Below are 25,431 nucleotides of genomic sequence, written 5' to 3'. Positions count from 1 at the left end.
ATGCTGGCGTCCTTCCCCAGAAATTGTGCAGTAGTCTGGTAAGGATACAAACAAGGAATGTCAAGGTGGGAATTTCTGTATATTTCACTCTGACCAGTACCGTATTTCAGTTGCTGGTGTTGCTGAAGACAGTTGCATTACTGGGGTTGTTGCAGTTATTAGCCTCGAGCAATGAGCTGTCATTGCTTTTCAGCACTCTTTTACTCTTGGTTCTCTTTCCAGAGTCTCTTAATTATTCACTTTTCCCTTAAGTTTAGTGGTACAGTTTGCCACATTAAATGTGTGTTGACTGATGTATATGTAGTTGTACCTTTGTTTTTTTAAGATGGACACTTTAACCCTGAGGTGGTCAAGTATCGGCAGCTCTGCTTCAAGTCACAGTACAAGCGCTACCTCAGTTCCCAGCAGCAGTATTTCCATCGGCTGCTGAAGCAGATTCTTGCTTCCCGGAGTGTAAGTAATGCTGGGGACTGGATGTGAAACATGGGCAGTGAACTCTGGTATGACTTCCAAAAGAGGTTCTGACGCAAAACACAAAAGATGCCACCAAGAAAAAAGTGCTACCAATTAATGTATGACAAAGTTAAATTGTAATCCTTTCTTAGGATCATTTTTAAGATGTATCCTGATTTCAGAGACGTTAAAAAAAGTGCTTTTTGGCTGGGTGCGGTGGCTTACGCCTGTAATCCTAGCACTCTGGGAGGCTGAGGTGGGAGGATCGCTCAAGGTCAGGAGTTCGAAACCACCCTGAGCAAGAGTGAGACCCCCATCTCTACTAAAAATAGAAAGAAATTAAATGAACAATTAAAAATATATAGAAAAAATTAGTTGGGCATGGTGGCACATGCCTGTAGTTCCAGCTACTCGGGAGGCTGAGGCAGAACGATTGTTTGAGCTTAGGAGTTTGAGGTTGCTGTGAGCTAGGCTGATGTCACGGCACTCTAGCCCGGGCAACAGAGCTAGACTCTGTCTCAAAAAAAGAGTGCTGCTTGAAACTGATTAAATAAAGTAGCTTCAATATTTACCAAGATGAACAAGTGGGTTTCAAATCCATCATGGGTTGTTAAGGAAAACTAGGATGCTCTGGAATTGACATGCAAGGGTGCACAGGCCCTTGAGTGCTGTGATGGATATGTAGCACACCAAAGTCAGTGGCCATGGGTCTGGATTAGCGTGGTAATTTCTTAGAGGCAAAGTTGTTTTGACCGGAAGTGGTTCTTTAAGCTTTGGTATAGAAATACTTGGGTGTCTATAAGTGTTCATTTTTGGTAGGGCAATTCAGCACTCAGCTTTGGGATTTTTTGCCATGTAATCGATATATGTTCTTTCTGTTTGGACATACTCATATATGTACATCTTTCATTGTGATCTGGAGGGAAGGAATTGCGCTCAGTTAACACTGAAGAGAAGAAAAAGTAGACTTATAGAGAGTCCATTGTTCCAGAACAAGATTCAGATATTGAGATGTACCCGCTCCTGTATTTGATCTCTTCTTAGGATCTATTGGAGATGGCCCGGCGGAGTGGCCCGGCCCTTTCTTTCCGGCAGAAGCGCCCTTCACCATCCCGTACCCCAGAGGAGCGGGAGTGGCGGACCCAGCAGCGCTACTTGAAGGTCTTGAGGGAAGTGAAGGAGGAGTGTGGTGACACAGCTATGTCATCTGATGAAGAGGGTGAGTGTCCTTGGGCACTTCGGGTAGCTGGGTATTGGATTTACATCGGCTGCTTGTTTGTCTGGTTGGAGCCAGTGGTAGCCATTTATCTCCCCCGCAAAGAAGCCCTCCAGGTTGTCTTGTCTGGGGGGTGGATACTGAGACTCAGAAGCCCTTGGTCTTCGGGTCGCTGAGACATTGCTGTTAGGTGGGGAGTGAATAGATGCCCTTTTACCCTTGTGGTCGAGTGGCATTTCAGTTTAGGTGAGAACCTTTTGGATAAATCCCTGCACAGCAGGGCTCTCTCCACAGTAGGCCTGACTGGTCCCATTGTGCCACTTGAGAGAACTGCTTTTCCCCTTACAGGAGAGTAGTAGTGACTGTTGGCCTGCTGCAATGCGACCCCATCACTCTGTTGACGTCTCTCTTCCTGGAGGAGCCATTTAATGACCTAAGTCTGCTCCAGCTCGTCTGGGGAAGGGTCAGAAAGGAATGTGGAACCCTGGCCTCCATGTTGTTGGCTTAGCCTTGTTGAATCCAAATGGCCACTTACCCAATCTCCCCTATTGGAGTCCACAGCCACGTTGGATTTACAAGAAAAATTTTCTTTTGAAGATCTCAGCTCATGGCTTCCGAGCTCCCCAGCACGTTCTCCTAGTCCTGCGGTGCCCCTGAGGGTGGTGCCCACGCTTTCAACTATGGATATGAAAACGACAGGTGAGAACTGAGCTGCTGCTGCTGCTGCCATTTTGGGCAATAACGATGTAGATATAACAGCTCCTTTAGAGGGAGGTGGGGACTAGATTCTTACTGCCAGAAAGACAGCAGTGCTTCTTAGGACTAGGCAATTTGGAGACGTTTTTGTACCATTCTACTTTATAGCATCTTGAGGTAGGCCTGCCTTCTTTCATTTGTTTTGAAAAATTTCCTCACCAGCTGATCAGCTGATATTTTGGACTAAAGAAAGCTGAATCTTAAAATAGCAGTACTAAGGGACAGTTCAGTAATGGAACAAGAGGACTAACCTGAGCCATAGCAATTCTTCAGAGTGCCTGTGAAATTGGAAAAGAATTTTTATTTGGATGTTAAAAACCTTTAGTATGTTTTAGGACCAGTTAAGTAACTGAAATCATTTATTAACAATGTATAGAAAAGTGGAAGTGTTGATCCTGTGACTGTTTCAAGATTATTGGTTCTTTTTTTTTTTTTTTTTTTTTTTTTTTTGAGGCAGAGTCTCACTCTGTTGCCTAGGCTAGAGTGAGTGCCGTGGCATCAGCCTAGCTCACAGCAACCTCAAACTCCTGGGCTCAAGCAATCCTACTGCCTCAGCCTCCCGAGTAGCTGGGACTACAGACATGCACCATTATGCCCTGCTAATTTTTTCTATATACATTAGTTGGCCAATTAATTTCTTTCTATTTATAGTAGAAACAAGGTCTTGCTCTTGCTCTTGCTCAGGCTGGTTTTGAACTCCTGACCTTGAGCAATCCGCCCGCCTCAGCCTCCCAGAGTGCTAGGATTACGGGCGTGAGCCACTGCGCCCGGCCATATTGGTTCTTAAAGTTCACAGAAGTCAGTAGGGAAACTCAGAAGTGGTTTTTTTTTTTTTTGAGACAGAGTCTCGCTTTGTTGCCCAGGCTAGAGTGAGTGCTGTGGCGTCAGCCTGGCTCATAACAACCTCAAACTCCTGAGCTCAAGCAATCCTGCTGCCTCAGCCTCCCGAGTAGCTGGGACTATAGGCATGCACCTCCATGCCCGGCTAATTTTTTCTCTATATATTAGTCGGCCAATTAATTTCTTTCTATTTATAGTAGAGATGGGGTCTTGCTCTTGCTCAGGCTAGTTTCGAACTCCTGACCTTGAGCAATCCGCCCGTCTTGGCCTCCCAGAGAGTTAGGATTACAGGCGTGAGCCACCACGCGCAGCCGAAGTGTGTTACTTTTGAGTGTAACAAGGGACCAGAAAGATTTAAATTGAAGCATCATGGTAGTGAATGACCTAGTCCATTTGGTTTGGTTCATTTTCTCTCAGATAAAATAGAACTGGGGGACAGTGACCTGAAGATGATGTTAAAGAAGCACCATGAGAAGCGGAAACATCAACCAGTAAGATTGGCAGGGGTGTGGCATCAGTGGTTTTCAGTCTAATGTCTCTGGATTGGCTGTCCTGAGGGAAGATGCTGGTAGTGACTACCTCAGATACGCTTGCTCCCTCCTTACCATTGTCAGGGCAGGAGCATTGTCAGTGAGGCTAGTTAGCTTCAAAGATGTGAGACAACTTGTGCTTTGACTTTATAAGGCATGCTTAATGTAGTGTCAGCTTTGATCTTTGTGATACTATTTAGTGTATGAATCATCTCCATCTTACCAGTGCTCAGAGAGGTTTGGGAGCTTGATCTTGGTCCTACAGCCAGTACCTGGTAGAGCCAAAAGTCAGATCCTGTGTTCTTCCCAATTTTTACTGTTTCCGTTATTCCAGTTTACCAAATCAAGGTAGCTAGTGCCAAGCTGAGAGTTTAGTGGAGAAAAAAATGATATGTTTTCTGGAAGAACAGATAGTCCTAAGGAAGAGAAGTGAGATGGGAAGAGTCCCACACTGGAATTCAGCACTGAGTTCTGTCTTTTGTAATTAGTGTGTTATTGGATAGGTCTCTTAACTTCTCTGAACCTCATTTTCAGACTTTGTAAAATATAATATTTTATAATGTAATGCCACGACTGAGGAGCACATGAGAAAAAGAATGCAGAAGAGCTTTATGACTGTAAATGCTGTACAATATAAAGGTTGAAACTTGGTTCACCTGCATACTATTGTGAAGAAGAGTAGTTTTTTTCTCTGTGTGTTATTAATTCAACATTGTTTCCTCAAGTGTATAACACCTAATTGTATCTGTTAGGTAAATTGGCAAAGTTACCATCAGTTTTTGCTCCTTTTTTGGGCCTTCATAACCAAATCTCTGAATATCATATCTAGGATCACCCAGACCTTTTGACAGGGGACCTGACCCTCAGTGACATCATGACTCGAGTAAATGCTGGCAGGAAGGGCTCTCTAGCAGGTAAATGACTGTGGGTCCCCGCTAGGTAGCCTTCACCTGACTGATGTTAAATTGCATGAGCCTGTCTACCTGTGGCAAAAATAAATGAAATCACATCTTCTAGTGTGTGGATAACCTTTGTTTTGTTACTTCCTCTCATGGATTTATAGGTGGGTAGCAAACTTAAAATCAGTACAACAGATCATTGGGTCTTTATAGATGTTAAAATTAAGCTATAAGTCACTCATTGAGTTTGGATTTTAAAAAATCTAAATGTCTTATCACTGAGACTTTTCTGTCCTTGACTAGTGGCCCTTGGGAAAAGAACAAGCAGATAAGACCTCTTATGTCATGATGCAGGAAATATAATTCTGTAACATGTGTTACTTTCTCTTCCCAGCCCTATATGACTTGGCTGTCCTCAAAAAAAAGGTTAAGGAAAAAGAGGAAAAGAAGAAGAAGAAAATAAAAATGATCAAATCCGAGGCAGAGGATCTGACTGAGCCCCTGAGCAATGCTGAAGGGGTCCCCCCTCTCTCACAGGCCCCATCTCCACTGGCCATTCCTGCTATTAAGGAAGAGTAAGTGAGCAGCAGAGATGACATGATGCTCAGGGTGAAAGGTTAAGCCAAGGGCCGTACCCAGTCCCCTGGACTTGTAGCTGGCTGTGATGTGTCGAACCTGTAAGCCTTGAGTCCCAGGGATTCTGTTGGGAAAATGTATTGTGCGCTCCTTTCTTGAACTCTTCTAGGACTGCTAAGAGGCTTGGAGGCCTGAACTGATCTGGGGATATATTCTTGGTCTTTTTGGTTCTTATATTTTTCTTCCCTATTAGGCCCCTTGAAGACCTCAAGCCTTGCCTTGGAATCAATGAAATATCTTCCAGCTTCTTCTCTCTTCTGTTAGAGATTTTGCTGCTAGAGAGTCAGGCTAGCCTTCCCATGGTAAGAGTTTTGGAATAGTCAGATGCACATCAAAGTTTTTAAATTGTCAAAATCTTTAATCGTTTATAGCTTCAGAAGCAGAACTCTGGGTTTCTCTTGAAGTTCTGTAGCTTTGTAACTTGGACAAACTCTAGACAAATATACTCCAGCTTGCCCTGGCATATCTGTGGAATTGCTGGTGTAAAAAAGAAAGCCAACTGGGTTCTGCCTTTACTTTCCCTCAGCTAGAAGAGCGAGTTTTGGATTGGCAGTCATCTCCAGCTAGCTCCCTCAACAGCTGGTTCTCTGCGGCCCCCAACTGGGCTGAGTTAGTGTTACCAGCCCTGCAGTATCTTGCTGGAGAAAGCCGAGGTAAGGTGCTCTTTTTTGTGGGGTTAGTATTTTTTTTCCTTTTTGTCTAATTTTGCAGTAAACTGTGGCTTTGCTCATCTGATCCTTTATGCCTTTGCATAATGCCATGCCTTGGAGGTCTCTGCTATCCTGATGTACCATGGAACATTCAGATGCTATCTCAGCTCAGGGCTGGCAGTTATTTCTGAGTTTAGCACTCTTTTTGATCTGTGTGGCTTGTTGATGGGCTCCATTTCTTGCAGCTGTTCCTTCCAGTTTCTCTCCATTTGTTGAATTCAAAGAGAAAACCCAGCAGTGGAAATTGCTTGGTAAGTAATTCATATTACCTACCCCTACCAGGTTTTTGTTCTCTCATTTCTTTCCTTAAGCTTCTTTTGCCTTCCAGTTAATACAGCCCAGCATATTGGTAAAAAGAGGCAATATTAGACCTTATTTTGCTCTGTGAAGGAATCCTTCAAGATCCCTTTTGTATTCTAAAGGTGTGGATTTCACCTTCCGCCCCCACCCCCAACCCCCCTTGGACTTTGGCTCAGCAAAGCTGAAGTGCAAGGAGCAGCTCTTCTATTACGGTGCAGTCAGGTGAAGGCTACATTTAAATCTGCAGGGGTATTTTGGAATAGCATCAACATTTATTTTACCATACCAATGACTTGGGATTAATTTAATATAATTATTTTTCTTTCCTAAAAATGGGCTTTGCTACTGAGGATAATGTGCAATGAGATGTTAGCCCCGAATAAGCTATTTCTAAAGAACAGGGACTTTGTTTTTGTTTTAAATTTATAAAGCCCCACTTAGTTTGTTGTCATAACATGCACCTGAAATAACTTGGTGGCTGTCCTTATGAGGGAAATTTAGTGTTGGTTTTCTATGGAAATTCACAAACCTTTCTCTTTGCTCTCTTGAGTGGTCTATAAGGAGACACATTGGAGAGCAAGTGATGAAAACCGTGGTCATTCATTCCTTGTTTATTATATATATTCTGCTTCTAGTCTAATGAGGATATAAGGGTTTCTAAGTCAGAGTGTTCCCCTCATCTGGTTTAAGGTCTCTTTGGGGAACAAATACTCATTCAGATTAAATAATGAACTGATCATTTCTGTAAAGGAGAAGTACCAGAAAGGATGAGAGTTTATTAGGAATTGGTGTAGTCTGGAGAGTCAGGGAAGAGCCTTCCCAAGGAGGTGGCATTTGAGTAGAGATGAATGCTGAATAGCACTGAGCCAGGCATACAGAGGGGAGGCATATTCCATGTGGAGGAAACAGTGCCTGTCAGTGCCAGGGATTTAAAATGGTCACACCTATGTGCATGGGAGAGCTAATCTGGACCCAGTGGAGAGAATGAATAAATTTGAGTTTGAGGTGGTAGAAGCCATAGGAGTTGGTTGTGAATTGGCTATCGGGGAGTGCAGGAAGAGCAGTGTTAGGCATGGTTTCTGCTCAGTTTGTAGCCAGTGGATGAAGGCGCTGTTTGCTGAGGTAGGCAGCTGGGGAGGACTGGACTCTGGGGAGGGTGCAGATTACGAGTACTGTTTGGGATGTGCTGAATTGGAGCTGCCTTTGAGGTATTGAAGTGGAGTTGAACAGGCAGTAGGATGTGTGGGTTTAGAATTCAGTCCAGAGGATGAAGGTGGAGAGCTGTTGGCATGTGTACAGTAAAGGGTATGCGTTGGGAGGAAGTGTAAAGTGAGGAGGAAAGAGGGCTGAGGAGTGAGCCTTGGGGCAACTCCATGGCAGAGGGGCTCAGTGGAGAGCATGTGGACACAAGGTACCTGCAGAGACAGGAGGAAAGCCTGGGATGGTTGAGTCTTGGAAGCCAAGGGACAAGAGCTTAGAAAGTGGGGAACGGTCATTAGCCTCCATTGTTCCTAAAAGATTAAGTAAGATAAAGTCTAAAGATTTCTGAATATGGAAGAAATTGTGAATTTTTTAGTGAGAGTGATTCCTTAGTGGAGTAATGAGGATTAAGTGTGAGCTGAGGTGACTCATGACAGCTGACTGTGCACAGCACTTCCTGGCTCTGTCCAGCTTGGGCTGGAGTAGCCATGGTGGGGATACTTACATCAGGGGTTGGCAAAATGTTTCTCCTAGGACTGGATAGTAAGTATTTTAAGCTTATGGGCCAGATGCTTTCTGTTGCAACTACTCAGCCCTCCAGCTTTCTGTGGCTGGTGGTATCAGGGTTTTGTGTATTGACTAGTGAAAACAAAGATGAGTGTCCTGGTGGATGTTGTCTAAACGGCCTCTTTGAGAAGGGTAGCTGCTGCCCTCACACCAGCAGACCTGGCTGATGTTGGTCCTATGGCTTCTAGCCTGGGCAGGAGACATAGGAACCATCGTGAGCCAAGTGCTGCAGTCAAAGTCTGAGCAGTGACATGAGAGGAGGTTCCAGGGGCTGTACCTATCTTTTTCTGGGCAGGCCGGAGCAAGGAGAGTTTTTTCCTGCCTTGGGGCCTTTTTAACTGCTGTGCCAGTGTTTGGAATGCCTTTGTGCCTCCCACTAGCCATTAAGCTTTGTCTCTCGTGCAAGACTGGGACAACTCTCTGGTGTAAGCTATCATAATATCCTTTGTGATGCCTGCTACTGTTTGAATTGATTTTATTTAGTATGAGCTCTTTCCTCATTTGACTATAAACTCCATGAGGGGAGAGTCTGAATTCACTGAATAACCCCAGCTTTGCACACAGTGCCTGGCACACAGTGGCTGCTCAGCAGGTACCTGCGGAGTGAATGATTTAATGAGGTGGCACGCAGGAGGGGTCCAGGCAGACTTCCACTGAATGGAAGGGTCATCGCCACAGCTCCTGATGTGGTCTCTCTTGATAGATACGTCAAGAAAGGAGAAACTAGGATTCTCAGTAACACCTTAGATATTTATTTTTTGTCTTTTTGTTCCTCTAATAGGCCAATCCCAAGATAACGAAAAGGAATTAGCTGCCCTCTTCCAGCTGTGGCTAGAGACCAAAGACCAGGCCTTCTGTAAGGTATGGTTTTTAAGAAATACCAGATTTTTCTTATTGAGTTTCCAGAGCCCTTAAGTTCACCAGAATTCTTTAGTCCATTTACCTGTTAATGTTTTCTTTTTCTCTAGCAAGAAAATGAAGACAGCTCAGATGCTACAACACCTGTCCCTCGGGTGTGAGTATAATACTCTCATAGTGGGTAGTGTCCCATGAAATCCTAATGTTAAGGTACTGCCATGGCTTTTCTGATGTGTCTTCGTATGTTAGAGCCGTAATGGACTTCAGAGATCCTAGGAGTCCTCTGACTGTTGCCTGCTTCAGCATACCTGAGGCGGCCCCATACTTCCCTCAGTAAGAGTGACTTGCTGGGGAGGGGCTTGTTGACTGGGGCAGGACCGTGCAGCAGAGTCTTTGAGGGGTATGTGGTCTGCCTTGTTCATAGACACAGTTTTTTCCCTGTGCACCCTTCCCTGCTTTCCATTTGAGAAGGGTTCATCTGATCTACCTTTCTCATTTTACCAATGAAGGAACTGAGGCATGAGTTTAAGTGACTTGCTGAAGGTTAGTGGTAGTACTCCAGCTCAGATCCCTTGACTCCTATTCCTGAGCTCTTTATATCACCTGGTCTCACATTACTGTTTCTAGTCTGGTGTGGTTCTGTAGTTAGAGGCCAGCCAACACAGAGGCCCAACTTAAGTGTGGCAGAACTCTTGCTTCATGTAATGGAGATGTAGGACTCAACTTTTGGGCACTTGCTCTATGGGCAGAAAAACTACCCTTGTCATCTAACATACTTGAAGTTCTTTGTTACTTTAGGATGAATTTTTTGTTGTAGTTAGAATGCTCTTTCTTAGTAGTAATACTAAAAACAGTAGGCAAAAATGTCAGCCTCTTTCCCACCTACCCAATACCTTTTTGGATTTCTTTCCTTTTTCTGAGACAGAATCTTGCTCTGTTGCTCAGGCTAGAGTGCAGTGGTGTCACAGCTCACTGTATTCTCAAACTCCTGGGCTCAAGTGATCTTCCTGCCTCAGTCTCCTTAGTTGCTGGCATCACAGGTGCATGCTACCACACCTGGACAATTTTTAAAATTTTTTGTAGAGATGGGGTCTTGCTATGTTGCCTTGAAATCCTGGCCTCAAGCAATTCTCCCGTCTTGGGCCTCCCTAAGTGCTAGGATTATAGGTATGAGCCACTACGCCTGGTCACCTTTCAATATTTCTAGTAATCAAGTAAATTTAGAAATACTAGCAGATGTTACTTGGTAGGAGCTGGAAAGTAGACTTTTCACCTTTGCAAGAATTTGTACCTACAAAGGCACAATTTTTACTGTTGCAGAAGGAATGGTTCTGAAGAAAGGGTGATGAGCTCTGTGACCCATATGTTAGGTCTCAGATTTGATATAAAATTCTTTATGTTCCAGAAGAACTGACTATGTGGTACGGCCCAGTACAGGGGAGGAGAAACGGGTTTTTCAGGAGCAGGTAAGAAATACCTATCTTTGTTCCATTGCTCAGTGACTAGGTCTGAGGACCATCCATTGTTGGCTCAATATTTCTAGTGGGATCACCTATTTCCTTGCTGTTTTAATCTCTGCAAATGGATCCCCTTATTGTAAGGGAGCCCTTGAGATAACTCTACTAGTTCTATCTTAGGAACCTCTTGTCCCTTTTCTCTTGGTAGGAGCGTTACAGGTACAGCCAACCTCATAAGGCGTTCACCTTTCGCATGCATGGCTTTGAGTCTGTGGTGGGGCCGGTGAAGGGAGTGTTTGACAAGGAGACCTCACTCAACAAGGCTCGGGAGCACTCCCTGCTGCGCTCTGACCGGCCTGCCTACGTCACCATCCTATCTCTTGGTATGTGGCATGTGTTTATTATCAAGGATCCCTTTTTCACCCTAAAGCTTTTCTCTAATCAACTCTGAACTTTGTCTTCCTGTCCTCTCCCACCCCCCTACTCAGGTCAGGCTTTGAGGGTGAGTGATAGTTTTTGGAAGGTTTGGAGGAACAGGAAATTCTAACCTCAGAGACTGATGCCAGGAATCAGTGTTTCTTCTGAAGTTTGGGTTCATATTTGTGATCATTTAGGAATTGCCCACAGGCCAGCTAAATATTAGTTTAGCTGTAGGAAATATTAGGTTTAATGTAGGAATTTGCTTCCTCCAGGCTATGATTGCTTTAAAAGGTGTTTTCTTGGCTGGGCACGGTGGCTCAGGCCTATAATCCAAGCACTTTGGGAGGCCGAGGCAGGAGGATCACTTGAGGCCAGGAGTTTGAGACCCCATCTCTACCCAAATTTGAAAAATTAGCTGGTGGTGCACACCAGCTAATGTAGTCTCGGGTACTTGGGAGGCTGAGATGGGAGGATCACTTGAGCCCAGGAGTTTGAGGCTCCAGTGAACTGGGATTGGGCCACTGTACTCCAGCCTGGGTGTGAGAGTGAGACCCTGTCGGTTTTAAAAACAATTGAGGGTTCTCAACCTTTTTCTGTGCCATCAATACCTTTGGCAGTCTGATGAAACCTTTGGATCCCTTCGCAGGATTATGCTTTTAAATGTATTCAAATAAAATACATGGAGGTACAAAAGAAACCAGTCTTGTTGAAGTAGTTATCAAAATGTTAATACAAATTTATGGTGCAGAAATATATATGTTTTCATGATGATATTAAGTGACAAGATCTGGCAGCAGGTTTTATAACTACTGTAATTCCAAATAGTAATGAGTGTAAATCATGTTCTGAGTTGTCATGCAATGGCTGTGTTGTATGAAAATAACCTGATTTCTATGCACCTTCACAGCACTGCCAATATATGTTACTTTAGTTCATAATTGAAGGAAATGCTAAATTTTAGTTACAGATGTAATTTTTTTCCCCACCTGAGTTCATGGGTCTACTGAATTCTCAGGTGTCCATAGACCTTTACTTACAATTTTGTGTAATGTGGAGAGTGTGCAGGGAACGCCAGTGGCAAAGCTTCCAGCCACTAGAGGGCAGTGTGTACCTACCGCTGAGTCACGTGAGGCTGAGGAACAGGAACCCCAGGGAGCTTCCCCCACCAGCAGGTCAGGGCATATAGTTCTCAGTAGGAACCCTGCTTGACTCTTGGACTTTGCATTTCCTGATGTCATCAGTTCGGGATGCTGCCGCTCGGCTGCCTAATGGAGAAGGCACACGCGCAGAGATCTGTGAACTGCTCAAGGACTCCCAGTTTCTTGCACCAGATGTCACCAGCACTCAGGTAGTGTGGAGAAGAGATTACTTTTGCTTTGCCAGGATGGATTTAAGAAAACTTATTAGGAAATATAAAATGTAACATTTTTAAATTGAGTAAGGGAAAAAGGATATCTTTAAAAATGGTGCCAGGTGCGGTGGCTTATGCCTGTAATCCTAGCACTTTGGGACGCCAAGACGGAGGATTGCTTGAAGCTGGTTTGAGACCAGCATGGGTAAGATAGTGAGACCCCATCTCTACAAAAAAATTAAAAAAATTAGCTGAGTGTGGTGGCACATACCTTTAATCCCAGCTACTCAGGAGGCTGAGACAGGAGGATCACTTGAGCCAAGGAGTTTGAGGTTGCTATGAGCTATGATGATGTCACTGTACTTTAACCTGGGCAGCAGACCCAGACCTTGTCTCAAAAGAGAAAAAAAAAAATGAATAGTGATGACCAAAAACCCTTGCTGTCAGTGAAGCACAAATTTAGTGCTAGGCTTTCCTTTAGCTTACGGTAAAGAGAAGGCTGGTACTTAGTTCACAGTATCCTTACAGTGGAAGTGGATCAATATCTCAGTAGTCTTATAGCATTTCTTGTTTTGCAGAACGATTTGGTGAGTCATTGGAAGTACACAGCTAGGCTGAGTTAATAATCTGCTTATCAGCTGGGACTTCTATCCAGTGGTTTTTCTCTAGAGCCCAAGTAACTTATTTTATCTGGGTCTGACTTGTTTCTTATTTCCCATTGCTCTGGCTCTTAGGTGAATACAGTGGTGAGTGGTGCGCTGGATCGGCTACATTATGAGAAGGACCCTTGTGTGAAATATGACATCGGGCGAAAGCTGTGGATCTACTTGCATCGTGACCGGAGTGAAGAAGAGTTTGGTGTGTGAGGCCTCTGGGTGGTGTCTCACTACACTAGGGTGCTTTTGACTTTCTGCCCCAATTCCATTAGTCTTCTTTTTGGCGTTTAGGCAGGATAGGATTGTAGAGACAGGATAGCCCGCCAGTGAGGTGTTGGTTTTTAACAAAGTCCCCCTTCTTAGTATGCTAACTCTTGCTGAGCTCACTACTCTTATTTACAGAGCGGATTCATCAAGCACAAGCAGCTGCGGCTAAAGCCAGAAAAGCGCTTCAGCAAAAACCCAAGCCCCCATCCAAGGTGGTAAGTGGGGACCTCATGATGGCATCTGCCATAGGGATTCTGGGATGTTCTTGGATGGAGGCAACTAGGAGTAGATACTCAGCTTTCACTTAGTGCAGCAGGAGCTGCAGGCCATGCCTGCCTTCAGTGGAAACTTCATGGTACCTGCAGGGGAATTTCCCTTTGTCTTCTGTTCTAGAAGTCCAGTAGCAAGGAGAGCTCTGTAAAAGTCCTCAGCAGTGGTCCTTCAGAGCAGAGCCAGATGAGCCTCAGTGACTCTAGCATGCCACCCACCCCAGTCACACCTGTAACCCCCACCACGCCGGCATTGCCTGCCACTCCGATCTCCCCTCCACCTGTATCATCAGTGAACAAAAGTGGCCCTACCACTGTCTCAGAACCAGCTAAATCTAGCTCAGGGTAAGCCCTTCCTTTTCTTCTCCTGCTTTTCCCCTCCAAATTCCTTTTGTAAGAATGTCCTAAGTTTTTGCTTTTTTGTTCTTACCTGCTTTTCCTCATAGTGTTCTTCTGGTATCTTCACCTACAATGCCACAGCTGGGAACAGTGCTTTCCCCAGCTTCCAGCCAGACTCCACCCAGTTCTCAGGCTACCCGAGTCGTGAGCCATTCTGGCTCAGCAGGAGTGCCTCAGGTGCGGGTGGTGGCCCAGCCTACCCTTCCTGCTGTTCCCCAGCAGGCAGCAGGGCCAGCACAGACACTGCCACAGATGCCCGGAGGACCGCAGATCCGTGTTCCAGCCACTGCCACACAAACCAAAGTGGTGCCCCAGGTAAACAGGGAAGCCACAGGTCATTGGGAAGCAGGGACAGCGACATAGAGGTGGGTTAATGAGTCAGACAGGCAGGGTCTGGGTAAGGACTGAGGAGTTGTAGATTATTGCTGTTACTGATGCTGTTCATCGAAACAACTCATTTAATGTTCAAAGCTGGGCAGGTGTTTTAGATGCTCTATTTTACATGCTAGGAATCATCAGACCTTTAGAGAAGTTCAGTGATTTTACTAAGAATTCTAACATCAGGACACTGGTAGAGGTGAGGTGTCAGTCTCAACCTGTGAGTTTCAGGTTCCTTCCAGTGTGCTACTAGTCTTAGCTGTGCTACTAACTATGTGTGATTTTAGAGAAGATTAGTATCTTTTTGTCTCAGTTTCCTTTACTATAAGAGGGGTATGATGGAATTTGTCCTCAGTGTGCATGAATAAAATGAGTTGTTAAATACAAAAGCATTCTGAAAATTGAGATATTCTACACAAAAATAAAAAATTTAAAATGTCCAATTTATAGAGTGGTGAGCCTTAGCACTGTTAGATTCAAAGTACTTTTAGAGGAATACTGTCTGCATGGTAACATGTGGGAAGACTCTGCTTGGAGAGCCAGTCTACATCTTAGTGTCTAATTAAGCTCTTGGCCTCATGCCCTGAACTAGACAGTAATGGCTACTGTTCCAGTGAAAGCGCAGACTGCAGCGGCCACTGTGCAGCGGCCTGGACCTGGGCAGACAGGGCTCACGGTGACGAGTCTCCCTGCTGCAGCCAGCCCTGTGAGTAAGCCAGCCACGAGTTCTCCCGGGACCTCTGCTCCAAGTGCCTCCACGGCTGCTGTCATCCAAAATGTCACAGGACAGAACATTATCAAGCAGGTAGGTAGAACTCTTTCCAGGTGGATCTTACTCCTGTGTCCTAAAATAAGGACCGCTAGTGTTGGAGGTTCTTGACCAGACTAGGTGCCCACGGGAAAAAGATTTGTTATTCTTGACCGTTGGTTTATATGTACTCTGGGTGTGAATCCCCACCAAAGGCAGTGCAACCTTTATTGATGCCAAAGAGATTTCTTGAAATTCTGGATTTGGAGTAAACTTAATGAATTTATTTAAAGTCCTATGGCATATTTAGATAAATTCCCGTGGCCATAGTTTATTGATTTTTCAGTTTACCAGTAATAAAAATAGAATATATTAATATTGTGCTTTCTTAGTTGTGAGTATAAAAGGATAATCATTAAACTTCAAAGAATTGTTAAGCAAAATGGCAACTAATACTGATAACAGTGCTTCTTTCATGCTTGCACTGTGCTGAGCATTTTATACCTGTTAAATACTGTAATCCTCATAGCACTGTGGTGTGGGCACTTCTGTTATCTCCATTTTTTTTTTTTTTGAGACAAAGTCTCGCTTTGTTGTCCAGGCTAGAGTGAGTGCTGTGGCATCAGCCTAGCTCACAGCAACCTCAAACTCCTGGGCTCAAGCGATCCTACTGCCTCAGTCTCCCTAGTAGCTGGGACTACAGGCATGCACCACCATGCCTGGCTGATTTTTTCTATATATATTAGTTGGCCAATTAATTTCTTTCTATTTATAGTAGAGACGGGGTCTCGCTCTTGTTCAGGCTGGTTTCGAACTCCTGACCTCGAGCAGTCCGCCCTCCTGGGCCTCTCAGAATACTAGGATTACAGGCATGAGCCTCGGTGCCTGGCCTGTTATCTCTGTTTTACAGATGAAGAGATGGAACCACATAATGATAAAGAAACATCTTTTTTTTTTTTCATTCAACATATTGAGTGTCTTTCATGTGCCAGGCACTGTCCTAGGTGTTGGGGGTTTAGTGGTATATTAAACAGACTAAGTCCCTGCCTTCTTGGAACTCATATTCTCAATAGAGCTGGGAGACAAATACTTCAGTGTTAGAAAGTAATAAATGCTATGAAAATCTGTAGAGAGGCCAGGGAGTGGAGAGTGGTAGAAGGCGTCTCTGAGATGACATTTCATAGAGAGATGGATGGAGTTAGTGTGCCATGTAATGATGATCCGGAGATACGATATTCCAGGCCTAGGAATAGCTAGTGCAAATGCCTTGTGTTAGGAATGTGGTTGAAGAACAATAGGAAAACTGTGGCTGAAACATAGTGAGCAAGTGTGAGAGTTTTGGAAGATGAGGTCAGGAGAGGTGGCCAGTGGTTAGATTATATTAGACTTTAAGTTTAATTTAAATGTAATGGGGAACCGCTGGAAGATGGCGAGCCAGGGTGACTTGGTCTGGTTTGCATTTAAAGAAATTCTGGCTGCAGGTTAGAATGAACAGAGGGAGATAAGAATAGCAGCAGGGAACTATGTGGGAGGCAGCTGCAGAAGTCAGGTGAGAGGTGATGCTGGCCAGCATTGTAGGTGGTGAAAGGTGGGTCAGAAAACAGTTGAGTGCGATTTTTGTGGTGGCCTGAGTTAGGGGTCTGATGGGAGGGAGTTGAGAATGACCCCATGGTCTTGGCTTGAGTGACTGTGATAGTGGCATCACTACCGAGATAGAAGAAAATCAAGGGTGGAGACTGCAAGGCAGTGGGAGAGTTGCTGGTGAAGGAGGGACCAGCGCCTGGGTCAGGCACAGGGGCAGGGTAAGATGAGGCTCATGCCTCATGTGGATGATGAGTGGACTTGACTGGGTCCAGCGGACTGGTGGCTCTTGGGGAATGAGTTCAAAAGAGAAAGTAAGGTGAAGAGAAAGGCAAAGAGAAAGTAAGGCAAAGAAGCAGAGACGGTGAATACAGTTGGCCCTTTTTTTTTTTGAGACAGAGTCTCGCTTCGTTGCCCAGGCTAGAGTGAGTGCTGTGGCGTCAGCCTAGCTCACAGCAACCTCAAACTCCTGGGCGGAAGCAATCCTCCTGCCTCAGCCTCCCAAGTAGCTAGGACTACAGGCATGTGCCACCATGCCTGGGTAATTTTTTCTATATATGTATTAGTTGGCCAATTAATTTCTTTCTATTTATAGTAGAGACGGGGTCTCGCTCTTGCTCAGGCTGGTTTCAAACTCCTGACTTCGAGCAATCCGCCCGCCTTGGCCTCCCAGAGAGCTAGGATTACAGGTGTGAGTCACCGCACCCGGCCTACAGTTGGCCCTTGAATCCACGGGTTCTGCATCCTCGGATTCAGCTGACTGTAGATTGAAAATATTTTGGGGAAAAAACCCAATAAAAAATAACAATACAACCATAACAGGTAATACAAATTAAGACAATAGTACAGTGTAACAACTGTTAACATAGCATTTACATTGTATCAGATAGTATAAGTAATCTAGAGATGATCTATACAGGAGGATGTGTGTAGACTATATGCAAATACTGTGCCATTTTATACAAGGGACTTGAACATCTTAGGGTTTTGGTATCTGCATGGCAGTCCTGGAACCAGTTGCTCACAGATACCAAAGGACAACTGTCTAGGTAATTTTTAGAGGAATTTTCTTGTGAAGAGAGCAGAGAACTGGGGCTGGAGTGGAATGTGGGATACATTGGAGTAGATGGAGGGAGGTGTGGAGTTAGCCAGGGTTGGCCGTTTTTTAGGATGGGAAATATTACAGCATGTTTGCATTCTGACAGCCATGGTCCATTAGAGGGGAGAGAAAATTGATTATGCCACAGAGGAAGTCCCTGAGTAAGGCTGAAAGGGCTGCATCTGTTACATATGGGAGAAGTTTGGAATCTGGGCGTGATGGTGGCACCCTTGGTTCCACTGAGGCAGGAGGGTTGCTTGAGCCTGGGAGTTCAAGTCCAGTCTGGGCAATATAGACTTTGTCTCTAAAAATTTAAAGATAACAGTTGGCATATAAACCCAGGAAGTCTGGCTCCAAAGCCCGTGCTCAGAACCACCGTGCTGCACTACTGCTCTCGAAATGGAAATTGGCCCAACTATAAATAGACGTTTTTGACACAGTTGGGGAATGTGAATATATAGTGGCGTTAATTATGTTAGGTAGTGATGATAGTATTATGGTTTTTTTTAAGATTAAAAGTCCTTTTCTAGGTTATAGATGTATAAAGAAGTATTGATCAGTAAAATGATAGATCTTGGATTTACTTTAAAATATTCTACTTCTTCCCTACCACCCTGCTCCCCCAAGTAGAGAAGGATAGATAAAACAAGATTGACAAAGTAATAATTTTTGAAGCTGGATGAAGGGTATATGGGTTTGTTATACTATTCTCTACTTCTGTAAATGTTTATCATTGTTCCAAATGAAAAGTTAAAAAAATATGAAATATGTACTCATGGAATGGAGGTTTGGCTAATTATGCAATGTAACCACCTGAGCATGGCGAATCCCTTCATCAGTGCTACTTCTCCCCATCCAGGTGGCAATTACTGGGCAGCTTGGTGTGAAGCCCCAGACGGGCAACAGCATTCCACTCACAGCCACTAACTTCCGCATCCAGGGTAAGGATGTATTGCGTCTGCCACCCTCTTCCATCACCACAGATGCCAAGGGCCAGACAGTTCTGCGAATCACGCCGGACATGATGGCCACATTGGCCAAGTCCCAGGTTACCACAGTCAAATTGACCCAGGACCTCTTCGGGACAGGAAGCGGCACTGCAGGCAAAGGCATCTCTGCTACCTTACACGTCACTTCCAATCCAGTCCATGCAGCTGATAGCCCTGCCAAGGCTGGTTCAGCCAGTGCCCCTTCATCCACTCCAACAGGTACCACCGTGGTCAAAGTGACTCCTGACCTCAAGCCAACAGAAGCTTCAAGTTCAGCTTTTCGCTTGATGCCAGCTCTTGGTGTGAGTGTGGCAGACCAGAAGGGCAAAAGCACAGTGGCCTCTTCAGAAGCAAAACCAGCTGCCACGATCCGCATCGTGCAGGGCCTGGGGGTGATGCCTCCCAAAGCAGGCCAGACCATCACAGTTGCAACCCATGCCAAGCAAGGGGCCTCGGTAGCCAGTGGGTCTGGAACTGTTCATACTTCAGCAGTGTCCTTGCCCAGTATGAATGCTGCTGTGTCCAAGACTGTGGCTGTGGCTTCTGGGGCTGCAAGCACCCCCATCAGCATCGGGACAGGAGCCCCCACTGTGCGGCAGGTGCCTGTCAGCACCACGGTTGTGTCCACCTCCCAAGCTGTGAGTAACATTCGTGGTGAAGAATAGCCCTTCTGTTTAGGAAACTTCTTAAGGCTGTTTAACTCCCCATCACACAAGAGACTCCCTAAGAACTAGGAAACTTCCTTTAGGAATGGAAATTAGAAGCTCTATTTATATCACCTCCATTGACCCAAATAGATTTATTTACTAATAGACTTTTTTGTTTTCTTTTGAAACACAATTTATAAAAGTGTAGTACATGCATACATTCTTTCAAAGTATTAAACAACAGTGCAGGTAAAATAAAATTTCTTTTATCCCACCCCTGCAGTTCTCCGTTCATGAGAACTAATTACTATTGGTAATTTGGCATTTATCCTTCTAGTCTTTTTCCTGAGCATTTTCATACATAAATATGAAGTTTAGAAAAAGCAAACCTGTGAGAGACCTTACTGTATATATTGTTCTGTCTTGGGGATTATTGTAGGCCATATATAGATGCTGACTGAGTTCTTTTTAATGGTATCATGTTAATCCATAGAAGGGATTCTGCAAAGGATACGTTTCTCTCTCAACCAGTGCTTTGGTGAATGTTCTTACACATATGTGTGAACATGTATAAGTATTTCTGAAGCAGAGCATACTAGAATGAGTTACGGAGCTATATGTAGTGGAATTTTTTTTTTTTTTTTTTTTTGAGACAGAATCTCACTCTGTCACCTTGGGTAGAGTGCAATGGTGTCATTGTAGCTCACTGTAGCCTCAGACTTTTGGGCTCAAGTGATCCTCCTGCCTTAGCCTCCCAAGTAGCTGGGACTACAGGAATGTACCACCATGCCTGGCTAATTTTTTCTATATATTTTTAGTTGTCCAGCTAATTTCTATTTTTAGTAGAGATGGGGTCTCTTGCCCAGGCTGGTTTCGAACTCCTGAGCTCAAACGATCTACCTGCCTCGTCTTCCAGAGTGCTAGGATTACAGGCATGAGCCACCCTGCCCGGCCCCTGTGTTAATTCTTTTTATATATATAGAAGATATTTTCTTATGGCTTGAACCTTGCATAGGAACCTTTTGTTCTATAGGTATTTATAATTTTACATGATTGGATCTATCAGCATTTTCTTTTATGGTTTCTAAGTTTTGTGCCTTTGCCTTCCTTACACCAGGGTTATAAAATGTTAACCTTTATTTTCATAAAATATTTTGAGTTTTAAGAAAAGTATAATTGATAGTCCATTTGAAATATATTTTTGTGAATGGCATGAGGTAGGGATCTTATGTCATAGTTTTTAAAATTATGCCCAAATCATCAACTATCCCTTCCCCACTAACTTGAAATGCTACATTTATCATAAATCAAATACCATTCAACATGACTGTGTTTCTGGATGCATGTGTGTTTATTCTATAGTCTGTAGGTAAGGAGCACTATTCAGAATAGTGGGTGTGTGTGGACAGCATAAAACACAGTTTCCTGTTACTAAGCAGGCTATGTAGGAAAACCTCAATAATTCAGGATAAAACCCAGAGCAACAGAGGAGGACATACACATTAGTGAAACACACAAAGCAAAAAACCCTAACAGTGTGGTTTAAAAGGAAATATTTAGGTTTCTGTATCGCAGAAGTTCAAATAAGGAAGCAAGGTATCAGCACTTACTCGTTCCACTTCTGCTTCTCTTGAATCCTTCTCCTGACACACGAAGGCTCTATCCAATGTCACCTGCTCTGTCATATCAATCTAGGTAAATGCAACTGGAGAGTGTTGGGTGGGGCAGGAAGTATTGAATGGTGTGTATCTGTCCCCCATCCCCCTTCCCCCCTCCCCCCAGTCAGCTAGTTAGACTAGTTCCTGAGGGGATAATTCTGGTTGGTGTATAGGTAGTCTGGGATGTTTTAAGCAACTAAAGATATATATATATTTGAGACAGAGTCACTCTGTTGCCTGGACTAGAGTGCCGTGGTGTCAGCCTAGCTCACAGTAACCTCAAACTCCTGGGCTTAGGCAATCCTCCTGCCTTAGCCTCTTGAGTAGCTGGGATTACAGGCATATGCCACCATGCCCAGCTATCTATCTATCTATCTATCTATCTATCTATCTATCTATCTATCTATCTATTTTAGTTGTCCAACTAATTTCTTTCTACTTTTTTAGTAGAGATGGGCTCTCCCTCTTGCTCAGGCTGGTCTCAAACTTCTGAGCTCAAACAATCTGCCCACCTCAGCCTCCCAGGGTGCTAGGATTGTAGGCATGGGCTACCACGCCTGGCTGCAATTAAGGCATTTTTAGGAAGAAAATAAAACCATAAGTAAATCCATTTGGAGGCACTGTCTGGGGGTATTCTATTGCCTGTTGGCATCTTTAAGTGCTTTTTAATGGGCTGCAAATTCTGGCTGCAAAGTAAACTTTATGGAGATTGATGTGGGGACCTGCAACAGTTTTGCAGCAGAGTCCCTGGCTTCTTTTTTTTTTTTTTTTGAGACAGAGTCTCGCTTTGTTGTCCAGGCTAGAGTGAGTGCCGTGGCATCAGCCTAGCTCACAGCAACCTCAAACTCCTGGGCTCGAGTGATCCTTCTGCCTCAGCCTCCCGAGTAGCTGGGACTACAGGCATGCGCCACCATGCCCGGCTAATTTTTTTTTTTATATATATATCAGTTGGCCAATTAATTTCTTTCTATTTATAGTAGAGACAGGGTCTCGCTCTTGCTCAGGCTGGTTTCGAACTCCTGACCTTGAGCAATCCGCCCGCCTCGGCCTCCCAAGAGGATTACAGGCATGAGCCACCGTGCCCGGCCAGTCCCTGGCTTCTTTAGAATTAGCCTGCTCATAGGAAATGGTTGGTAGCGTCCTATCAACCACCCCACTTGAATTGTTTTTTAAAAATCGGACTTAATTTACATAAGATTTTACTGCATACAAATTTTTTTGCCAACCAAACATTAAAATCAGGCAGTCTGACAACAGGTTTCAACTTAAGGGCCTGTCTTAGCCATCCTGAAGTTCCAAAGACTCTAGGCCTTTTCTTTCTTTCTGTTTTTTTTTTTTTTTCCAGGCCATATTAGTTTAGGGGTAGGTCTGAGATTGGGTTTATTATTAATGTCCCCTAACTAACCTCTCTTATCTCTGGGAGAAACGGAAAACACCTGGAGAATGTGAGCTGTTCTTACCCCAGTGTGCCCTGCTGTTTGTTCACCACCAGTGCGCCAGCGCAGGAGCCGATTAACTCTTTCACTCCTGTGTCCTGGCATTTATTTCACCACATAGTGATTGTGCAGCCGGCCCTGTGGCCTGTATTGGGGGATAGAGAGATAAGACTACCCTCTCAGGAGCTGGGAATCTAGGGCTGTGCTTAAAGTGAACACACACGCTTGCCTTTGTGATTTTAGGTACAGATTTTATCATGTTGAAAGCAGATGTATAGGATTGCTGCTATTTTAGGCAGTGTGAAAAGAGGATGATAACAGATCAAATGACACCTAACGATGGTATGCGAATGGTTTTGACAGGGCTGCCAGGGTGTAAACCTTAGAAGTCTTGAGACCCTGGTGGGTGCTGGGACGGAAAGTGTCTGTGGCATTTGCTGCTGGGTTCCTGTTGCCCTATAGGAAACACTTGGTTTTCCTTGTCTTCTTCTAACCTATAAAGCCTGATTGCCTTTTCTCTTTAGGGGAAGCTGCCTACACGGATCACAGTTCCACTCTCTGTGATTAGCCAACCAATGAAGGGCAAGAGTGTGGTCACAGCCCCCATCATCAAAGGCAACCTTGGAGCCAAGTGAGTACTGTATAGTAGTGAAGGAACACATTTGGGGCTGGAGAGGGCGGTGAGGGGATTGGGGCGGGAGTATGCGTCCTTATCACAGGATGGGAAGGTGGCTGCTCTTTCCCTGGCTCCTCCTTTGGTATCGCTCCTTCGTTGTGCTCATCAACATTTATTCAGCACCTAGTATTGTTTTAGGTGCAGTGATTAATTTAGACAAATCTCCATGCTGTCTCCAAGCTTATATTGTAGAGCAGCGAGAGACATGATAAAAAAGCAATATACCATATATGGTAGTGATACATACTGGGGAGAAAAGCAAAAAAGAGGGTGAGAGGCACTGGGATGGGGCATGGTTGGGTGTGAGGGAAGTTTCCTTTTGACATTTGAGCTTTGAACCTAAAACAGTTCAGAGGAAGAGGGTTACCTGTGGCCCTGACTTGAACAGGTATAAAGAGCAAGATGAAATCAGTCTGGCAGTCCCAAAGCAGCTTGTGGGATGAGACTATGGGGGACGGTGTCTTGCCAGGAGCACACACCTCTCTGGGGCCCTGTCCTTTACTGGTCAGGGAATGGTGTCTAGGGCTCTTTCATCCAGAGCACTGGGGGCTTCTGGGTTCTCCCTTTTCTCCTGCCATGGGGAGAAAGGTGGTCGCAGTAGCTGGTTTCCATTTCAGTACGGAATACTGGAATTTTCATTGGCACCAGAATTTCCTGTTGCCTTTCAATGCATGGCCTAAATCTGGGCCATAGAGAATATCCTATAACAGGATCATACCTTTCTCCTACTTTCTCTCCACAGCCTCGGTGGTTTGGGTCGCAATATTATCCTCACTACCATGCCAGCAGGTACTAAGCTCATTGCTGGCAATAAGCCTGTTAGTTTCCTCACTGCTCAGCAGTTGCAGCAGCTTCAGCAGCAAGGTCAGGCGACACAGGTAAGGTCTAAGACAAACTCTTGGCCACATCATGCTTTTCTCTGAGTCTTTTGCTGTTCTTATTCGATGAGCCCACTTGCAATCCACCGACTAGACCTTTTTCTCTTTGCATACAGGTGCGCATCCAGACTGTCCCCGCATCGCATCTCCAACAGGGAACGGCATCTGGCTCCTCCAAAGCAGTCTCCACTGTTGTTGTGACCACAGCTCCATCTCCTAAACAAGCACCTGAGCAACAGTGATTATTAGAGAGAGGACTTTCATAAAAGACCATACCTGGTCTGGCCTTCTGGCTGAAAGGAAGAGGGGGCATGGAGGTTGTATAATTCCCCTGAGCTTATCTGTTCCAAGCAGTGAGTAGGGGCATGATGGCAACAGTGGCCCGGATTCTCCTGCTGCACTCCACAGTGGAGCACCCTGAGAAAGGTTCACTCCAGGGTTTCAGGTCTGCTCTCTACCAATCTGGGAGAAGATTCTGTTGGAATTGGAGGAGGTCATGGTTATGTCATGAGGGCCAGAGTTCTCTCCTGAGAGTAAGGTGCCCAGGGCAGCTCACCAGTTGCAGAGTACACAGACAGTGGAAAAGCCTCGTTCTATATGAGGGTTGTATTTTTAGCTTCTGGTCTTCTCCCTGACTAGTGGTCTGGATATGAGTTTCGTGTCCAGAAAATTTTATGTAACTTATTTTTTTAAAGAGACTATTGTACATCTTTATCAAGTAGAAACCTGCGCTTTAGCCCCTCTAAACCAATTACTTATGCTTTTGACCAGAATGAGAGAATAGCAAGAATCTTAGTAAGTTGATGGTTGACTTGATAACCACATAGTAATGAAGAGGCTGTAAGATGGGGGAAGCCGTAGAAAGTGGGGTAGCATGGATTCCCTGAAATGGGATTAGTTTGGCGCAGCCTCTTAAAGATGGGTGTTGGGATCTTGGTTGTGGTCCCTACCTTCACAGGCTGACTTTGTCCTTCATGGCAAGCCTGTTCACATGGCAGTCCAGAGCCAGTGGACAGAGAGGAGGGGAATGACAATGGAGATGCTGCTTTTGCAGCACAAACTTTGTTGCATTCAGAGATTATACATTCTGGTTTGCTCCAGAGCAAGAGTTGCAAACCAGGCCATTAGGGCTGGCTACCTGTTTTTGTAAATAAAGTTTATTCAAACACAGCCTGCACCTGTTTGTTTATGTATTATCTGTGGCTGCTTTCTTGTTAGAAGGCAGAATTGAGTAGTTGACATAGAGACCATATATAGCTTTCAAGCCTAAACTACTTCTTTTATGGCCCTTTAAGGAAAAGTTTGTTGACCCCTCTTTCAGAGTAGAGATAGTAGGAGGAGAGAGGGGGTACATAGGGACAGGGATCTGACTGCCTGGCAGTGACAGCCCCAAAAGAGGTCAGTCTGGATTTGCAATTCATTTAATCCTGGCATTTCACACTTCTCAGCTTCTAGCAGCTATAGGCAAAACTCAGAACAGTATTTTAAAATATAAGTGATTAAAGCACTGGTGCCTCCCATATCGTGGGGCACAGGTGGGTGGTAAAGCTTTTCTAC

At 44.7% G+C, this 25,431-nt stretch overlaps 1 protein-coding gene across 4 annotated transcripts in view; it reads left to right on the top strand.

Moving 5' to 3' along the window:
- The window catches only part of NFRKB (nuclear factor related to kappaB binding protein), a 32,499-nt gene extending 7,455 nt beyond the window's left edge, over positions 1 to 25,044 (top strand). Inside the window, exons 4-27 of one of the 4 annotated variants that reach the window (XM_012783316.3) lie at positions 326 to 453; positions 1,498 to 1,672; positions 2,231 to 2,368; positions 3,683 to 3,756; positions 4,625 to 4,709; positions 5,089 to 5,269; positions 5,524 to 5,632; positions 5,857 to 5,983; positions 6,226 to 6,291; positions 8,889 to 8,968; positions 9,076 to 9,122; positions 10,371 to 10,431; positions 10,631 to 10,805; positions 12,084 to 12,190; positions 12,928 to 13,051; positions 13,252 to 13,331; positions 13,510 to 13,730; positions 13,832 to 14,099; positions 14,755 to 14,967; positions 18,450 to 18,531; positions 18,799 to 19,217; positions 22,845 to 22,951; positions 23,739 to 23,874; positions 23,991 to 25,044. In XM_012783316.3, coding sequence (XP_012638770.1) covers positions 326 to 453; positions 1,498 to 1,672; positions 2,231 to 2,368; positions 3,683 to 3,756; positions 4,625 to 4,709; positions 5,089 to 5,269; positions 5,524 to 5,632; positions 5,857 to 5,983; positions 6,226 to 6,291; positions 8,889 to 8,968; positions 9,076 to 9,122; positions 10,371 to 10,431; positions 10,631 to 10,805; positions 12,084 to 12,190; positions 12,928 to 13,051; positions 13,252 to 13,331; positions 13,510 to 13,730; positions 13,832 to 14,099; positions 14,755 to 14,967; positions 18,450 to 18,531; positions 18,799 to 19,217; positions 22,845 to 22,951; positions 23,739 to 23,874; positions 23,991 to 24,116 — 3,329 coding nt within the window. In that variant the 3' untranslated portion in view covers positions 24,117 to 25,044. Of the gene's footprint in view, positions 1 to 325; positions 454 to 1,497; positions 1,673 to 2,230; positions 2,369 to 3,682; positions 3,757 to 4,624; positions 4,710 to 5,088; positions 5,270 to 5,523; positions 5,633 to 5,856; positions 5,984 to 6,225; positions 6,292 to 8,888; positions 8,969 to 9,075; positions 9,123 to 10,370; positions 10,432 to 10,630; positions 10,806 to 12,083; positions 12,191 to 12,927; positions 13,052 to 13,251; positions 13,332 to 13,509; positions 13,731 to 13,831; positions 14,100 to 14,754; positions 14,968 to 18,449; positions 19,218 to 22,844; positions 22,952 to 23,738; positions 23,875 to 23,990 lie in introns of all 4 variants that reach the window. The other 3 variants (XM_012783315.3, XM_012783314.3, XM_012783313.3) reach the window with 3 other exon arrangements.
- The last annotated feature ends 387 nt before the right edge of the window (positions 25,045 to 25,431 follow it).

Source organism: Microcebus murinus, chromosome 4, assembly GCF_040939455.1.
Source record: "Microcebus murinus isolate Inina chromosome 4, M.murinus_Inina_mat1.0, whole genome shotgun sequence".
Classification (NCBI taxonomy): Eukaryota; Metazoa; Chordata; class Mammalia; order Primates; family Cheirogaleidae; genus Microcebus; species Microcebus murinus.
The sequence above is the reverse complement of the archived record's forward strand: the minus strand, read 5'-3'. Positions and strand labels throughout refer to the sequence as shown.